General features: G+C 41.8%; 1 protein-coding gene across 1 annotated transcript in view; it reads right to left on the reverse strand.

The window, feature by feature from the left end:
* Positions 1 to 5062: 5062 nt before the first annotated feature.
* Positions 5063 to 18186, reverse strand: part of LOC140998439 (calmodulin-binding transcription activator 1-like) — a 53688-nt gene continuing 40564 nt past the window's right edge. The window contains exons 10-21 of the mRNA XM_073468730.1: positions 17390 to 17524; positions 12180 to 12328; positions 11016 to 11200; positions 10858 to 10936; positions 10498 to 10765; positions 9192 to 9724; positions 7867 to 8015; positions 7517 to 7763; positions 7309 to 7377; positions 6298 to 6443; positions 5930 to 6001; positions 5063 to 5138 (exon numbers count right to left, since the gene is read on the reverse strand). Of these exons, the coding sequence (XP_073324831.1) occupies positions 5063 to 5138; positions 5930 to 6001; positions 6298 to 6443; positions 7309 to 7377; positions 7517 to 7763; positions 7867 to 8015; positions 9192 to 9724; positions 10498 to 10765; positions 10858 to 10936; positions 11016 to 11200; positions 12180 to 12328; positions 17390 to 17524 (2108 nt within the window). The remainder of the gene's footprint in view (positions 5139 to 5929; positions 6002 to 6297; positions 6444 to 7308; positions 7378 to 7516; positions 7764 to 7866; positions 8016 to 9191; positions 9725 to 10497; positions 10766 to 10857; positions 10937 to 11015; positions 11201 to 12179; positions 12329 to 17389; positions 17525 to 18186) is intronic.

Raw genomic sequence — 18186 nt, forward strand, 5'->3', positions numbered from 1 at the left:
TTATATGTGAATTTACGCTTAAAGGGAAATCTTTTTCATGACTGTTGCCGACTCAATTATTCATAAATAAGAATATATTAAAAGCTTGTAATCTACTTCCATGGACAACCCCTTAAACTCATAGGTACACAAGTGTACTTATGGTGCAAATACATATTCATAATGTTGGCATTAACAGTATGACTTAATCTGTTTTTTGATCAGGGTTTAGATTGAGCGCGTCTTCTCAGTTCTTGCCTGTCTGTTTTATCAATTGTCCACAAACTTCACACTGTCGTGGTTGCAAGAACTTACCTGAATTAATATTTTTGTTTGAGTACATTAAAAATTAACAATCCTGTCACGCTACAACTTTGAAAGTTATCTACCTTAATCACCTCATCCAGGTTCATTTTCACTTCTGCACTCAAATCTCAAAATGCCAGTCGTCCTGTAAGTGGAACATTTTAATCCAGAAATATAAGAAGTTAGAATAAGAGCAAGTCACTGTACCAGACAGTTTATTTTCTGTTTTTGTTTTTGGGTCATATGATTGTAGAGATTTCGCCCTGCAGCCTACACAGTCAGCATGCTTCACAAGACTGAACATTTCTCTTGCAGAAATAAATATCAGGCAAAAAAAATAAGTTAAAGTGCAAATTTTCTTTTTATTCTGATTTCATTTTACAGCAGAAATTATGTAAAGCATTCAGAAGACATTTTCCACATATAAGGGCAATATTCAAAACACTTTGCATGGCCTCAGCAACAAAATATTCTTTTTAAAAACATCAACAATTTAGTGATGCCTGTGCATGCACGTTTGTAAAACAAACAAAGTAAAAACTAGGCTACAAAAAAAAAAGAGGAATGAAGGACTGAGATAGAGGATGGAGAACACAACAGCAGGCAGGGTGGGAATACAGCAGGAAATGAGAGAGAGAGAGAGAGAGAAAGAGAGAGGGAAGACGGGGTGAAAGAAGAGGAAGGCAAGGAGAGGTCTAGCCATAGATTATCTATAAGGGTCTACCATTCTAGCATGCAATGTGGTGTTTGGCCACGCCCTCTCAAAACAAGGCCTGAAAGGTTATACCATTCATTTCTAGGCGGACTTATGAGAACAGAGGCCATCTCTGTGCATGTCTACCAGCTGTCTACTATGGCAATATTTCTTTATTTTTTTACTTCTTCTTCTAATCTACATACTTTTTTTTTTACAGTCACCATCCTCTCCAAAATACATGAACATATTGATGGATTTTCTGCAATCTGTGTGTCTAGTTTGGTGTGTGTACGCTGTGTGTGTGTTTTCATAAGCGCAAGCATTTGGCTGTTGGAGTGTGTGGATATTTGTCTGTGTGTGCGTACAATATATAAAGTCCAGAGAGTCCAGAGCAGTGTTCCTTGTGACTTCAGTTGTGCTGATGTGAGAGGAGGGGCAGTTTAAGAGGAGGTTCAGGTGATACCGTAGCATGAATGCTCCTGACAGCGCTGTCCTGACCGTGGCTGTCTCTCAGTGTGATGAAAATTCAGAAAAGACGTGAAACACACATAATAGAGATCTTCCAATTGTAAATCTTATAATATACTATCTCTTACAGCTTTTTTTAATTACGAAAATTGAGCCGACACATGGCCGCTACCTATTTTTGCATTATTTAAGAATCATTTGTATCAAGAATCTTGTGCGTTTAAGACAAGAGCAAGTGTATAAATAGAAATTCTTACTCGCTTTGAATTTAGTTTATATTCAAACAAAATCCTATAAAATACGGGATCTGGAGATTTTTTTTTTCTTGTAGAAAAAGTGATGCTTGGATGAAGATCACGTTTGTTGCTTCACAACATGAGACTGGAATAATCAGAAGGTTTAGTTTTAGGATAAGTGCATGAACAACTGGAGTATCCCTAACATACACAAATATGTGCACGTACATATGCACACATAAATGTACACAGTCAGCAGTAGTGGTACATCATTACACTCGTCACATACTCCACACTCCACATACCATCTCCCTGTTCTTCAACCCTGAGTAAAATCTAAGGGAGAGATTTAATTGTTCCCAAAGACATAAGCACAGAGAGAAAGAGTGTGGCTTTTTTTGTGTTAACTGAATGTGTACATTTGTGCATGTATGTGTTTACGTGTGTGAGAGAGTGAGTGAAAGAGAAAGACAAAGAAAGAAAGAAAGAAAGAAAGAAAGAAAGAAAGAAAGAAAGAAAGATAGAAAGAAAGAAAGTGTGTATGACAGCTATTTTGTCCTCTGGAAATTTTTTGCCTTCGTTTAAATGCTGCATGAACATTTTTTGAGGAAAGACAGACAAAGTGAGAAAAACACATCTTCCTCCCAGCAGCGGCACCAGGACGTCGAATAGACTCGTTGACAGTGCCTTTCATACACAGGCGCTGAATTCTATGGTTTTTCTTCTTCTAATACTGCAAAACTGACACACAAGTGGGGGCATAAAGTGATACTGTAATTACTGGTATGTCTCATAGAGCAACACGCAGCATCAATCAGGCCATGAGCATCCATTCATACCACTGACAAATTAGAGCTTTTAACTTAGACTCGGATCATGTTCAACACTGTCATTTTTAACACACAATTTAGGAAAAATAAACAGGTAACTGTTTTGGAGGACATACAATAGATATTTCCTGATATTAGCTTGCACTTTTCTGTTATTGAGCAGGCACTTTCTAAACAGAGCTTTCCAGAAGTCTAAAGTACACGTCGTACAATTAATGGCAGTGACAATGAGGACAAGAGAGAAATTAATCAAATGATATGTAAAAAAAGGTAGGGAGGAGACATTCTGTTTGAAGATGGAGAGCTTTGACTGGAGGCCAGGCTGGATCCGCTGTAGGTGTGATTAATGGTCTTAATAAAAGCTAGTTATGTTGCTGAAGCACAACCACATTGTAAAGAATGTAGCGCCCTCTTCCCTTTTTTTTTTTTTGGATCATCATTCATTGCATTCATATTAAAACGAGCGTCATCATCTTCATCACCATTAGTGTCATTTTCATACTTGCATCATCACCATCATCGTCATCATCTACACGTAAGTCTGCCTTAGACAAACCTCAGAACTTGTAGGTCTACGGTTGAGCTAGAACTAGATCTCTTCTACTGTTTATTGTCTGTGTGTGTTGCCTCTGTGGATCTAACTGATATCTTTAGGGTGTTGGTTTCCCCCAACGTAACATATTGTTAGGCAAAAATAGCATTCATAATAATTGGCACTACTGGCAAAAAGGGTTTAATTTTTGCTAGCCAAGAAACAAAAGCACAAAGTGTAAATGTTTTGTCTGAAAGATCATTGTTTCAGCTAACTTTGTTTTTCCCACTTATAATTCTAACATTAGATTTTTCAGTTGCATGCTTTAACAAAATGTTCTTTTCAGTAACACTTATACTGGATACTCTTAAAGTGAAGCAGTTAAAATCCTCTCACAGTCCATAGCCACTAACATGTTCTTTTTGCTGTTTCTTTGTCTTAAATCTCATGCACATTACTCCGTTTGTAATATCTACATTATTTACAAGCAATACAGCCATCCTGTGTACCCAGGTCTCTGTCTTAAGTTCTCATTATGGGAGTAAAATAATTTATAATCTTAAATACAGTCCTCTTATGAAAAAGTTTCAGGGTCCCCGTATCCCCTTACCTCGTCAGTTTATATACAGGAATATGCAATAGTCCAAAATATGGATTTGATCGCCCATATGGGCTAATATGGGGACCAGTGCCCTGGATAGGGGCAGGTATAGGACCCATGTCCTGTACAGAGCAAGCATAGAGACCTCTCAGAGTCAAGAAGAAGTCAAGGCAATGGTATGTGACTCTCTCCTCAAAACCACAGTTAGGATTTAGAGGTTCACGCAAAGAACAAACTAACAGAGACATTTAACCATTGGAACATGTCATATTTTACCACACAAGGGGGGAAAAACCAGTCTCAAGCTGAACCACTCTTGAGCCAATTAAATAAATAATTAGACCCTTAAATAAATAGTAAAAAAAAAAGCACCCAAAATAAGTCATTTGTCCTTACACAGTTCACATTACACAGGGCAAGGATAAGTTGATGAGGACGTAAGTGAGACACAACTACACATAGAAATACAAAAGAAACAACACTAAAGCAGTTTGGCAAGCATGCAGGAGCTCGTAGCTCAAACACATGCATTGAATTGAACAAACACGGACACACCACGTCAGGCGAGCAAAGTGCTGCCTCTGAGAACGACTCCATACAAAGTCCATGTAACAAATTAAGACATCGTTATTCAGACCCCAACCCTTATCTAACAATGCCCCTCTTACATTCAAGTGCAGTTCCTCCCCTTTTGATCGGGTGACTGATTAATAGGTTTGTAAGCCTGTGAGTCAGAGTGGTTGGTGGTTTTGTGATATCAGCTGAATGACTTGCCACTATAGCTCTTCGGGATGATGGAGAGGAGGAATAAGCGAAAAAATCTTGCATGCAAATGCAACATAGAAGTGAGTTTTTTGGTTTATGTTTTCTTATTCTTTCATGGATCGCTGTTTGGATACAAAACGCAAAAAAAGTTTCGTATATTTTTCTGTATGTCAATGTAGCCTTCATCTGGAGCCAGCTGTTCATCTCAGGAACCTTTCTGCACATCCAGTCGCTGCTGGATGTCAGCGTCCTTCCTCGCGTCCTCTTGTCTGACTCGTCGACTCGCTCTTGCAAAGAAACATACCCATGAAGAGTGCAAAGAATGCCATGAGGTTAATGTGATGGCCTCCCAGTGAAACTGTGGAGGAGGATCAGTGCTGTGGGCAGAGCCAGGTCCCTGGGCTCTACCCAGCAGTCTGTCTGTCTGAGCTGCCATGATGGACACCTATCCTGTCCTCAGTCTGTCTGGGAAGAGTTTTTTTTGTTCCCCTCTCGGGATAAGAGGGGAGAGAGGGTGACAGAGAAGGAGGGAGAAGGGAAAAGAAAAGGGCAGGAAAAGAGGTTGGGGAATGGGAAAGGCAAGGAGTTTTGGGAGGATGGATGAAAGGAAAAAGGAGGAGATGGAGGAGGGGAGGGTTTATCGATTGCTCACAGGCTGAGGGGGCTGTGTGTGGGGCCTGGCGGTGGGCTCTCAGGACCCCTGGCCTTTCTCTGCTCTCTGGCCCTGGGGAAAAAACACACACACATTAGAGACACACTCAGAGAGGGGTTTTATTATGTGTGTGTGTGTGTGTGTGTGTGGCTGTGCATGTCTTTTTCCACTTTCATATCCAAAGGCCATACTCAGAGCAAAACCAAAACTTATTCATCAAACCCTTTGAAATTCCCGACCAGCACACACACACACACGCGCACGCACACACACACACACACACACACACACACACACACACACACACACACACACACACACTCCATCCTGTTATCCTCCCCACCCATCAAGTCACAAATAAAAAAAGAGACTGGCAGGCCAAGCAAGACACTTAACGTCCCCTACTAATGTCAGTCAGAACATGCCCCCATGAAGACCATATGCAAGAACCGCTCCTCTATCTATCTGTCAATCATGCACGAGTACCGACATCATTCAGCAGTCCTCGCAGAGAGACAGAGAGAGCGAGAGAGACAGGGAGCTAGGGAGGGAAGAAGAGCGAGAAGAGAGAGAGGGAAGGGTGATAATCCAGGATCTCCTCTCCCCCTCCCTCCGCTGACATGCAAACAGGCATCAGCCACCGGGAGAGAGGGTGAGAGAGAAGAGAGAGAGACGACTCACCCGTTTCAGAGGCCTATGGTCCATCAAGGGGCTTCACAGGAACAGTAAAACAACACCAACTATTAGCACCAGTGTTGTGATGGCATGTGTGGCAGTGGGCTCTAAGTGTGTGTGGCTAATGTGTATGGTTGTGTGACCTTGGTTGTGTGTGTAGGGGTGTGTGAAGAGTTTTTATGACTCACCTGTGGCGGCATCTGAGCAGGAACCTAAGGATCTTGCGAGCAGCCTGGTTCTGTTTTTTCGTTAGGAGGCTGCTGTAGGCGAAGACACAGGAATAAGAAAAAACATGTACATAATTATGCTCTTTGTGTGTGTGTGTGTGTGTGTGTGTGTGTGTGTGTGTGTGTAGTTGTACTTTTTTAACCAGCAGAGTGAGGACACTGTGGAGAAGTGAGGACATTTTGGCCGTTCTACACAATTTCAAAGGGCTGTTTGAAAGTTGACATTGGCTGTTTGAAAGACTTGGTTGAAAGGATGAGGTTAATGTCAACAAGGGTCCTCACAAGTGTAGCAGTGTGTGTGTGTTTGTGTGTGTGTGTGAGTAAACTACCTGAGGGAGTGTCTATAGGAGCGGTAGTATTGCTGGATGAGGACCGCTGCTCTACGACTTTGTTGGAACTTCCTCTGCTCATGGAAACTCCGAAAACGACTCTGGATCAGGATGGCTGCCAGGGTCATCCTCTTATAAAGTGCATACTGAGAGAGAAGACAGCAGCATGTTGTAAAGCCCTCTATAACCATAACAACACCCGTACATATGATATACTGTAGGTTTTGTAATGTTGCATCATGACTACACCGGATTGCTACAGATAAAAACAAATTACTAAGACAAAGTGAGATAAATTTAGGAGATAAACTCAATATTACACTGAAAATGCAGCCAAACACATAAATGCAAAGCATAAATATTTTAGCTTTTCTCCTGTGAATTTCCAGTACGCAACGGAGTATACAATCCTACCCCAAATCAGATATGTGCGTGTCCTTATACATAATGTTTGCAAAACTATCATGCTCTCAAGTGCTCAGAATCTGCTAGACCAGCTTGGGAAACCTGTAGAAGCACATTTTAAAGTGACACGAAAATATAAATGTTTCACTCTGCATCCTCAAATCATGACTGATCACACCATAAGAACTTGTACTTGTTTTTGTTAATAGATGACCATACTATATCAAGTTAAGCTGTTTGAAGCACCAACAACAAAGATGATGTGATAAAACTTACTGGAGTGTGAATAAAATTGTCTACCACAAACAAAATTAATGAAGTGAACAACTTCAATATGGAGGCACATAGTAAATTGACATAATTAAGCATTATGGCTCCATTATGGATTAATACATTAGAGCTATTGGAGAGATAAAAAAAAAAGTTCATATCATTAAAGGAAATAAGCAACACAACTAACTTCTAATTCACAAGAAGAATTTGGCACAAATCAGAGAAAAAGTAAGGGAGCAAATCTATTGATGCTATTACTTCTGAATATCTAATTCAGTGATTGACTGTGTGTCGGCTCGACATAATAGCATGCAGCTGGTTGTTAACTCTTACCTGCTTGTATCTCTTATAGCAGCGCTGAATCACTGCTGCAATCTCTTTGCGTTGTTCCTGAATGGGACCCTGAGGATGGAGACAAGTTTTTCTTAAATTTTTTTCAAGCCTTTGTGATTAATTATAGAAATACAGAGGAAGATAATTATTTTACAATCTCTGGGGCAAACTTTGAATTATTTTTTGTGCGAGCAGAGGCCATGCATACCTTGTGTTTTCTGAGGGAGTGCAGAGCATGCCTGATGGTCTCATACAGCTCTCCCTGTTCTGCCTCAGTCATGGCTAGACAGGACGAGTCAGTTTTCAACCTCTCCTCCTTCATAGCTGCACAGAGGAAGGAGCTCCAGTCAAAGGGGGAGGACAGGGCTTGCTTAGCCTGAGGACTCTGCTGATCCTCAGGCCCTGAGAGAGAGTTTGGTTTGGGGCTAGAGGTCTGGGGCTTGGAGTTCAGAAACCTGGAGAAAAGCAGAGAGCAAAAAGTAGTTTTATTGCATAAAAAGTATAAAATATTTGATGAGTGAACTAAATGCGTTGAATTCAGGAAATTCTTTGACTCACCTCTCCACCTCGCCGAGGTAACCAGACAGTAATCTGACATCACTGCTGATCCCCAACCTCCTGGGCTCTGTTTCAGTCTCCATAGCCTCCTGCTTGAGCCTACCAGTGGAAGCCTCCATGATGTGATCAGCTAGCATCGTAATGTCCATCTACAAGACATGCAGTGCAGGTTACTTACAAATTTATAACACCTGTTAACCTTAAAATTAACAATAATCCTTTTATTTTGGCACTTGTTTTCATGCTTATACTGATGACACTCAACTCTATGTACTAAACGGGTAACTTCTAGGAGGGAAAGGGAAAAAGTTAATGTTTCTCTTAAATTCCTGCACATAACCCAAGTCTGTCCATTATGATTATCACTTTGTTTTTGTAAGTTTATGTTCTGTGGTTTGCCCTGAACGATCACATTATTCTGTTTAGCTCATGGGACTGTTTGGCCAGTCTAGACCACAACAACAAACTTTAATCATGTAATACATCTTTTATCCTCTCGTCATGTGGTCAACTGTTATGCCTGATGTGACATATTTCTAACAGTAAGTTGGGCCTCTTTATCCGATTTACTTGCATCACAGAGAATACAGCCACATGTCTTGCCGTGGTGGCTAATTATCGCCTAAACGTCTTAAAGGTTGTCAAAAATATCGATACTTTGATATTTTTTCAACACTATGCGTTTAAAACAAATGATACAATATCTGCATTTGATTGTATCCAAAGTACCAAGGCTATAAAAATCAGATCTACAATCAGATTTTCACCCCAAGGATGCACAGATATATCTTTTTGCTGTGGTATTGAAAGAGGTACCGAGAATTGTTTTTCTAAATTCTGGTATACTGACTTTAGTTCTAAATCAAAACTAAAAATTTGATCTTAATCATCATTTGGCCAATCTCAGTGGTCCCAGAGTGAACTTATTACTTCACTGTAAGGTTTGACCACTTGGTACTAGGTTCTTGTTCTTGCCAGTGAGACAGTGTGCCCTTTTTACTCTTCCATGTAAGTGCACTCGATCATTCATTGTGGTGTGTCTGCTTACGTGGGAGTAACTGATAGCAGTGCTGCCCCTGCACCAGGTGTCCTCCTTATTTTTAACCTAAATAGGTTTTCATGGGAGTTTTCCCTTATTCACACTGATGGGAAAAGTTTGAGGAGAGTTGTTTTCGTATATTTTTAATGACTTGTTTCATGTATTTTATCACAAACATGGCACACATGCAAACAAGCTGTACACTGTCATTCACATACAGTACAAAATCTTCAGTTTTGGCTCATGAACAAAATAAAAACTGCCCCTAACAACCTGCCCACCCTACCTGCAAGTCCTCTGTGTTATCCTGATAGGTCAGCAGCTCTGTCTCCTCTCCCCTGTCAGACAGCACTCTTTGGCGCAGGTGAATGGCCAGTCGTTCTTTTCCTAGAATCCTCCTGGCTAAGCTACGCTGCCCCAGAGTCTGTCTCAGACTCCACCTAGCGCCCCCTCCAGACCTCCCTATCCTGGCCTGCAGGTGGGAGAATGGAGCGCTGGGGAGCTGAGGCCGGTTGGGGCTGGAGCTGGCAGGAGGTGCGTTTGGACAGCTGAGGTTGGAGGGTTGAGTTTGTAGGGTGTTTGGGGGGAGAGAGCGTTGAGGGTTAGGGCTGGGGGACGAGTTGAGGAGGGAGTTGAGGGTGTTGGTGGCAGGGGTGGGGTTAGCTAGCTGTTGCTGGGTGTCTGGGTTGGGTTTGAGTCTCTTGGCTGGGGGCGGGCCTCCCTGTTCTCCCTGGGTTCTCTGTTGGGCTCCGTGTCCTGTTTGACTCCAGCTCTGGTTCTGGTGGTCTGGTTGGTTCTCTGCCCTGGTTCTCCTCAGCTCTGTTGAAACAAAGACAGTGGAACATGGGTTGACAACCTTGATTACTACCATGCTAACTCATTAAAGGATGAGTTTTCCCCAAGCAAAAAAATAATATAATACCCACTGACACCTAGAAATAGCTAGCAATGGTGATCAATTTCAGACTGTCCACTGAGACGTGTGTGTGGAGTTTTTCAAATATAATTTTTCAAGTTCGCATTTTGGGAAATACACTTATTTGCTTTCTTGCCCAAACTTAGAATAGAGGATTGATGCCACTCTCATATATGTCTTGTAATAATGTAGTTAAAGGCCGTTAAACTGACACAATCCACCTACCAGCACCTCTAAAGCTCACTATTTGACACTTTATATCTTAATATGTGTAGAACCCAAATTTTAAAACATCGGGTTGCTGTTTTATTAGGGTTTTGTGCCAGATGATATCTTGGCTGGGACCAACCACCTAAGACTCCAGGAAGTTACTGCTCCCAGCTTAGAAATTGTCCGGCACATAACCCCTGAAAACTGCAAACTGTTGTTTTTAAACGTTGCTTTAAACAAACAAAGTATAATGTATTATTTGGTGAGCTTTGGAAGGCAGATTATGTTATTTTTGGACAGAGTCAGGGCAGCTATTTCCAGTCTTTATGCTGAGCTAAACTAATCAGCTGCAGATGTTTTTAAAACCTCTGGGAGTGGGAGATGTATTTTATATGAACTGATTCTTTAACATGAGATGAATCTTTCCCTGGGGGTTATACACCACAGGAATAGTGGGCTTTCCCACCTGAGTTAGGGTTTGGGGTAGGGCTGTTGCTTATTCCGCTGGTCTGTGATTCCCCTCTCCACCGGTCCATCCAAGTGTCAGCAGGTTGGCCCTGAGCTTGAGGAGTCTGTTGCAGCTGCTCTAAGAGCTCAGCCAATCGAGTGTGTCCCCGGGATCGGGCGATGTTGAGTGGCAAGCGTCCCAGCGAGTCAGGAATAGCCAGAGCTCTTGGGTCCCACTGGTAAAGCACCAATGCTGCCTCAGTATGGCCCAGAGCACATGCCCACATCTGTGGTGGCCAGAGGAAATCACAGATCACACATAGGCACGGAAAGAAAGACACATACAGTCAGACAACATTGAGAATTATTGATCACTCACCAGTGGAGTGCAGGAGAAGTGGTCTACGTTGAGTGGATCCACCTCAAGCTCGAGGTCAATACTGTCGGCGTGCTTTGTGCTGTAGAGACAGCAAAAGTGAAATTAACTGACACAGTCTGCGTGTGCACAATGGTGTGTCACGTTTGTGTGTTACTCACCGCCAGCGAATGAGTGTCTGAATGAGGCCTGCATAGCCCTGAGCTGCAGCCAGATGCAGTAAGGTCATTCCTCTGGAGTTCTTACTGTGGACGAGCTGATTAGATGAAGCCCAGCATGGCTGAGACATCATCTTCTCACACACCACCACCACACGGCCCTCGAATGAACCCTGATCGGGAGAAATCTGGAGGATTGGGGAGACATAAAGGAGCAGAGTGACTCTTTGAGTTAGAGGAGGTTGAACATTTTTTTCAAGGTCACAAAGATTGTTTTACTAAGAAGAAGTGTACTGTTCAACACTTCACAGAGCCTCTGACTCCTTGAGAGTCTTAGGCTGTTATAGAATTAACACTTTTGGGGGGATGACCTAATAAAAGAAACACCTTTGCAAGATAATGAAATCCATTTCAATATATGGGTGGGACATTTCTAAGCATCTCAGGATTTGATTCAGATTCAGAGGGCTACGATGCGATTATAAAATGATTATCAATGCATCTTGATGCATCAACATATTTGATTCCTATACATGATTTATTTTTCCACAATGTAAAACCATAGTATATCTGTACTGATCCATATTTAAAGTAAACAGATGAATTTATTTGTTACGTTTCACCATCCGATCTGTTCAGCCGTAAGGAATGTTCAGCCAGGTTTTACAAAAATTTAACAAGCAGTCATAATGTCAAGAATTGGTTATCCATTTTCCGATTATAGAATTTTCTGTCCGTCTTCGAGACATAATCTTTCAAAAGAGAATCGTGATGCCCAGCAACAAAAGTCTATGTGAGGCCTACTATATATTGGTTACATTTTTTACCAAGACTGTGTCAGAATAATACAACAATTCTCTGAATCTAAAGTAAGTAGCTATTTTGTTCCTGATTGGATTATGTTGCACATATTTTGCTATTATTGAATAAACTGATGTGAAGTTTAGAGAGTTCCAAACATTCTGGAAAAGCCTTAAACCATTTTAAACCATTAGACCATCATCAAGCAGTCTTCAAATTTAATCTAAATGAATCAACACGGTTTTAAAGACTTCCTTTGATTTAGTTATAACGAAAGATGTTTCTGTTTCTGTTTTGTTTCATGTTGTTAACCTGCACTGCTCACTTTCAGATTTACCTACATTCAATCAATTCTTTCTGCCTTACTTGAGACTGCTGATCAGTGGCTCCTCCTCCTTCCACTCCACCGCCCTTGGTTGCCATGGTTTCTGAGCTGGGGTTCTGATTGGTTATCTCAGCCATCCTCTGTTCCATCTGCTCCAGACGCTCCAAGATGGACATCCTAAACTGGGTATCTACCAAAATGAAGGTTGGACACATGGAGCTGTAAGCATTTGCTAGTTGTTTGTTGCATTTAAGAAAATCAATATTATGTTTCAGTAAATCCTACTTAGAGAGGCTTAGAGAGAGAGGCTCTTCTCTGTGGGGCTCAATACTGGAGAATAAATCAGGACTCAAATCCAATAAATCCCCCCACCAACAATGGGTATTTGGAAACCAAATAAACTGTGTGTATTTGTGTCAATGTGAAAGAGTACATCTCTCACAACAAATATAGGTTTTGTGTGTTTCATGGCTGTGTGTGAATGTGACCCTTTGTTTCATTGCTGCTGCAGTTCTGCTGCAGTGCACATTATGTCATCCCACCTGCTGCTCTCTCACTCAGTCTCTCTGTTTTTCTCTCCTCTCATTTCACTCCTATTTTTCTTTCTGCTGCCTGCAGCACACAAACTGAGCTGAAAGGGTGGAGCCATGAGAGCGACACAAGGGTTCAGGCTCCTCCCTCTTCACTCCGCCAATCAGAAGGAGAGCAGAAACGCAGCTTCTTTTAATATAAAGCAAAACACTCCACTGTTAGAGCTGCTAAACACGTTAGAAATAGCTGTCCTCACCCATCTTTACTGCAAAATACAGTAGATTTGTGGTCACAAAACAAACATGTGATGCTTACAAACATGCAACATTTTGAAAATAGAAAAGGCTGACTCAGAAGACCGTGAGGATTGACATCTGCTATGGGGATTTTTTTTCTGGTTAATTATAATAACTTAACTAATTGATGTATTTAATTATCGTTATAAACTGACAAACATTCATTGCAATTAGGAAATTAAACAGGGATGAAACGGTCATGTAATTACCCTCCTTAACTGACAAGTGAATTAATTGAATTTGAAATGTGTTCGTAAAATGACTTTCAAACAGGCTTTCAAAATTCATTTATCTACCTGCAACACATGCTACATGAGTCTAGATGCTGCAAGGCTCATGTCACGAAGGATGAAGAGGAATACAAGACAAGCCACTGGAAAATCCTTCTTTAATTAATTTTTAAAAAATGAATGCATTCATCGTCATTAACTGGCTATTATATCTTTGCTAATAGTTTTTTACCCAAACAATTTAAATGCAAATGTGATACATTATTTTAGAAACAGTGTATTAATGAAGTAAATGGATTATTATCGACCAAGAAAACACTTAATATAAATATATAAATAAAATATATAATTATTCTGGCAGCAAACTCTGTGGCTTCCTTGTTGTACAGATCACTACTCTTGAATGCAAATTTAAGTGCTTTTAAAAGTTTGTTTCATGATTACTTATGGTTGTGAGCTGGGTACCAGACTGACCAGCTTTGTATTGACACTTTTTCTGTTCTGTAGAAGGGTTTTCCCCCAATAATGCTTTGTTTCAATGGATTATCATCCAATAAATTAGGCTCTGCACATGTTCCGACCATTGACCAATACACATTACTGCTTAAAAAGCAGAAAAGTATGTCAAGCTTTTGTTTGTAAAGGTTACAATAAATAATGGAGTTGCATTACATTTATTTATGTAAAAAATGTACATATTAAGCTGTGTTTACAGGTCTTGGGGAGTACAGCTGCATTTGTGAAAATATAAGTATAAAACCTTGTTTGGCTCCAGAGAAAGCTGCCAGTGATCTGACAAATTTCCTCCAGTGATGTCACTCAGCAGCTGAGTTGCATTGTGGGTAATGTAGGTGCCAGGGTTAAAAAGCAAGACTGTGTGGAATAAAAAAAGGCAACATCTCTGCTTCTAATGTATCGAACATTTGTCTGTCCACAGTGAGTCCAACAATGTTATAGCAGTGGACTTCTTTTCAAAACTGTGTGCCTACATTACCCACAATGCAACTTATCCACCTAATGACCTCACTGGAGAAAACTTATCTGATTACATGTAGCTTTCTTGGGAGCCACAAAAGGCTTTATACTACTTTTTTCACATATGCAGCAGTACTCGCCAAGACCTGTAAACACGCTGTAATGTGTAAAATAGGTGGAGTTAACCTTTAAATCAAATCAGCGTTTAGGTTCCTAATGTTGATTTTTCTACTTTACATTTTCACATTCTTTTAAAAAAAATTCCACTTGTTACATGCACATCAATTACTCTCCATATATTCAAAATCATTTTAAATGTGTTTGACTCACAAGGTTTAGTCAAAGTTAATAGAAAAATGATTTATCAGACAAACAAGCACAGGGTCCACATTGAGAAACTTTCAGCAGTACACATGAACAATGTAAAGATGGAGAATAAATTAATTAAGTCTTGATCAACAACAAGCCCACATGTCTGTGCCTACAGGCCTGTTATTACCTGGGCCTCTACAGGAGCCACATTAGCATTTGTTGTTATGTAGAGTTCAGTGGCGCTGTCCACTCGTGCTGGTGCTGAAAACGGATCAGGTCGACCAATAAGCCTAAACAAGCTTCTTATTAGAGTCAGGTCTGCAGCATGAAGCGAGCGGCATCAACAACTAGCGTGCAAACAACGTGAGGACTTGTGGCATTTCTTCACAACCCTTTGTCTGAAATCAAGAGATGCTGAACTGCCACACTTCCCACAAACATTCAGACGGGAGATGCTGTTTAGGCTTTAACAGCTACGAGCTTTACATTTTAGACAACAGACACATTTATGTCCATCTGCAGCAACATGACACATAAACGCAACAACAACACACACACGTGAACGCCAACAAACGAGCGCGTTGTGAAGTTATCATCGGTTTAAAATCAAATCAGCTACGAACCCAAACTGCGCCTCTCTCTATCTGCTGCTCTCTTTGTTCCCGCTTCTGCTCAACCACGTTAGTTTGAAGTGTGCGGCTCACACATCGCTACTCCGAGCGAGCAAAACACAACTAAGTGCAGGGGGGAGGGGGAGAGAGAGAAAGGGAGGGAGGGAGAGAGAGAGAGAGAGAGAGAGAGAGAGAGAGAGAGAGAGGCGTCTCCAAGTTGTGTCTGGCGGAGCAGACACGCTTCAAATCGGCCCGCCAGACTCGGAGCTGCGGGAGGCTCGGTCGTCATCGGTACAATAATAGACTGCACACAAGCTCAATTGGAACAATGACATGTGACAAAGTCGTGTGCTGACGCATATTTATCTCTGTCTATTTCTGCCAGGCCGTGAGGCTTTGCTGCGCGTTTGAAGCCAAACAAAGGACTTGAGCGAAAAATAACCGAGCGCAGATCCAGGTCTCGGTATCATCGCTGAAAGTCAAAGCCAGAGCCTATATATAGCGCCTGTGAGGCTGCACAGCACACTGCCAGCGGTGCCCAACATTTTGACTGTCAAGTGGACCGCGATTGTGCCAGTGATGTCCTTGCCCTTCACTCCAAGCGCGAACAGCCAGCCTGCTGTGACTGTAGAGAGCCGCATTGCCGCATTGCGCAACGCAGCAGAGACGGGGGCGAACACAGAGTAACCCAGGACATGCCTCGCTGAGGAGACCCGCGTGTTTCCCAGCTGCAATTGCATCAGGAGATTTATTTACACACAGACGATAACCCCCCTGGTGCTTTGCGGATATCTGCAACCAGCCCCCAGAGCTAACTCGAAGAACATTTAATAGTCTTCTAACAGCTTAAAGTATGTTTTAATCTGATTAACATTCACAGCTCTGGCAAAAAATAATGCTACAGATGAAATAGATTTCTCTGCAACAAGCAAACACTCACAGTCGGTTCCATAACAACTGATTGTGCCTTAAAGAAGTCCAACAAGACAAAGACTGAAGCCTCTGTGACTGAAGGTGAAGTGGAGGTATACACTCACCTTTCACAGAACAGGTGTCAAAACTTTTTTTAGAATAACTTTATCTGTCCCCTTCAGGAAACTATTTTGTCTCTGCTTGTAATTTTAAACACACACAAACACTCAGGTCTGAGCAAACACAGAAACCTACACTTAAAATTCATGGGGAGAGATGTCAGAGCGATGGGTCTGCCGCATAGCGCAGCCCCCAAGCAGTGAGGGGTGAGGCGCCGCACTCCTCAGCAGTGACCTGGAGGTGAACTGGCACCTCTCCAGCTACAAGTACATGCTCCATGTCCATGCTTGACTTGAAGCAGCCCCCCTTTGATCCCCAGGTCCCACTGGACTGCACTTCTGCCAATCTTAAAGGCTAAGTTCACCTAAATATGAAAATTCGGTCATTATCTGCCCAGCTTCATGCAGATGGAAACTTTGGTGAAGTTTCAGCGTTGCAGTTTTCTCCTGAACAACTTTGATAGATGGGGACCCTTTTTTTTGGTGAACTTATCCTTTAAATTTTTAAATGGTAAATAGACAGCCTTTTTTGTAGCGCGTTTCTGGTCTTACCGACTAAAGCACTTTACAACACAATCAGGAAAAACTTCAGGAATACAGTCCGAAGTATACTGGAGCACACGGATTAAGGCAGCAAACTTCATTAAATGACTAACGTTTCGACGCTACACTCATCATCAGAGTTGTGCTTTACAACACAAGTTGATGCATTCACACACATACATTCATACACTGATGGCAGAAGTCACCTGCTCACCAGGAGATAACCATTCACACACACACACCAATGTAACAGCCGCAGGGAGAAATTTAGGGTTTGGGATCTTGCCCAAGGACACTTCGCCTTGTAGACCGCATCCAACCAGCGACCTTTTGATTAGTGGACGACCGCTCCACAACCTGAGCCACAGCCTCTTGAATTAATCAGCATGTAGGCTGAGAGCATCAGTTGATTAAAAAAAGAAAACAGCTGCACCAAGGCTCAGAAGAACACAATTCAAAATATTGTGCAGGCACGACATCATACTGGTTAGTACATCTGTAGCTGTAGACAAAACATCTCATAGCACGACAAGGCATGACAACCCAATGCAGGCGTGCACACACACACACACACACACACACACACACACACACACACACACACACACACACACACAAACACACTGAAATGTGTAAAATAAAGATGTTGTCGCAATTTGTCTATGGTTTATGCTCTTTATTGAGTAAATAACACCAGACAATGAAAGTGTTACTGCTCTCACCGTCCAGGGACAGCCAGTCATGCTGAGAAGATGGCAGGGCAGGAAGGTCACGTGCCTTGTATTCAAACACCACAGAGGAAGAGATGACCTCACCACCCATAGCTACCTGCAGCATCACCAGTCCTGTGTCATGAGCTGGAAACAGACATCAGGTAAGGAATGAGTGAGCTGGACTGTGTGCAGAGATTGATCTAATGTTAACATACTGTCAGCGTCTGGTATTGTTTTTGCCCCTCTGTGCCAGCAAGAAATGATTTGCCTTTCAGTTTTCCCCTGATCACACTTAGTGTAGCAGAATGCGAGTCATGTATCACTTATTTAGGCAGATGTTAGATCTGGATTGTCACCCCCCTGAGGCCTCTGTATGGATTATTGCTCACTTATGTTTTAGAATTGACATATATCTGTATTACTGTCCTCATAATTTGTATACATTCTGTTTATACTCTGTGTGTGGCCTGTCCTCTCTCAGTCACTATGGTGGAGAGGAGGTCGTGTGACATAGCTGCCACTTGGCAACACCTCAAGTTCCTGAAAAAAGTCCTCCTGGATCCTCATCCTTCACATATACTCTACTTATATCAGAACTTTTGTCATAGTAATCTGTATATTGTGAGATTTTATTGGTCTCTTCTGACCATGTGTGCCCATCCTGGAAGAGGATACCTCCTCTGTGGCTCAGTACTCAAATCAGGGGTCTCAGGACAGAGGATGTCATACACTGAAGAGGTTGTAAAGCTCTATGAAAAATTGTGATTTGTCATTTTGGCCTATATGAATAAAAATGACTTCGCTTG

This window comes from Pagrus major, chromosome 6 (genome assembly GCF_040436345.1).
Source record: "Pagrus major chromosome 6, Pma_NU_1.0".
NCBI classification, from domain to species: Eukaryota; Metazoa; Chordata; class Actinopteri; order Spariformes; family Sparidae; genus Pagrus; species Pagrus major.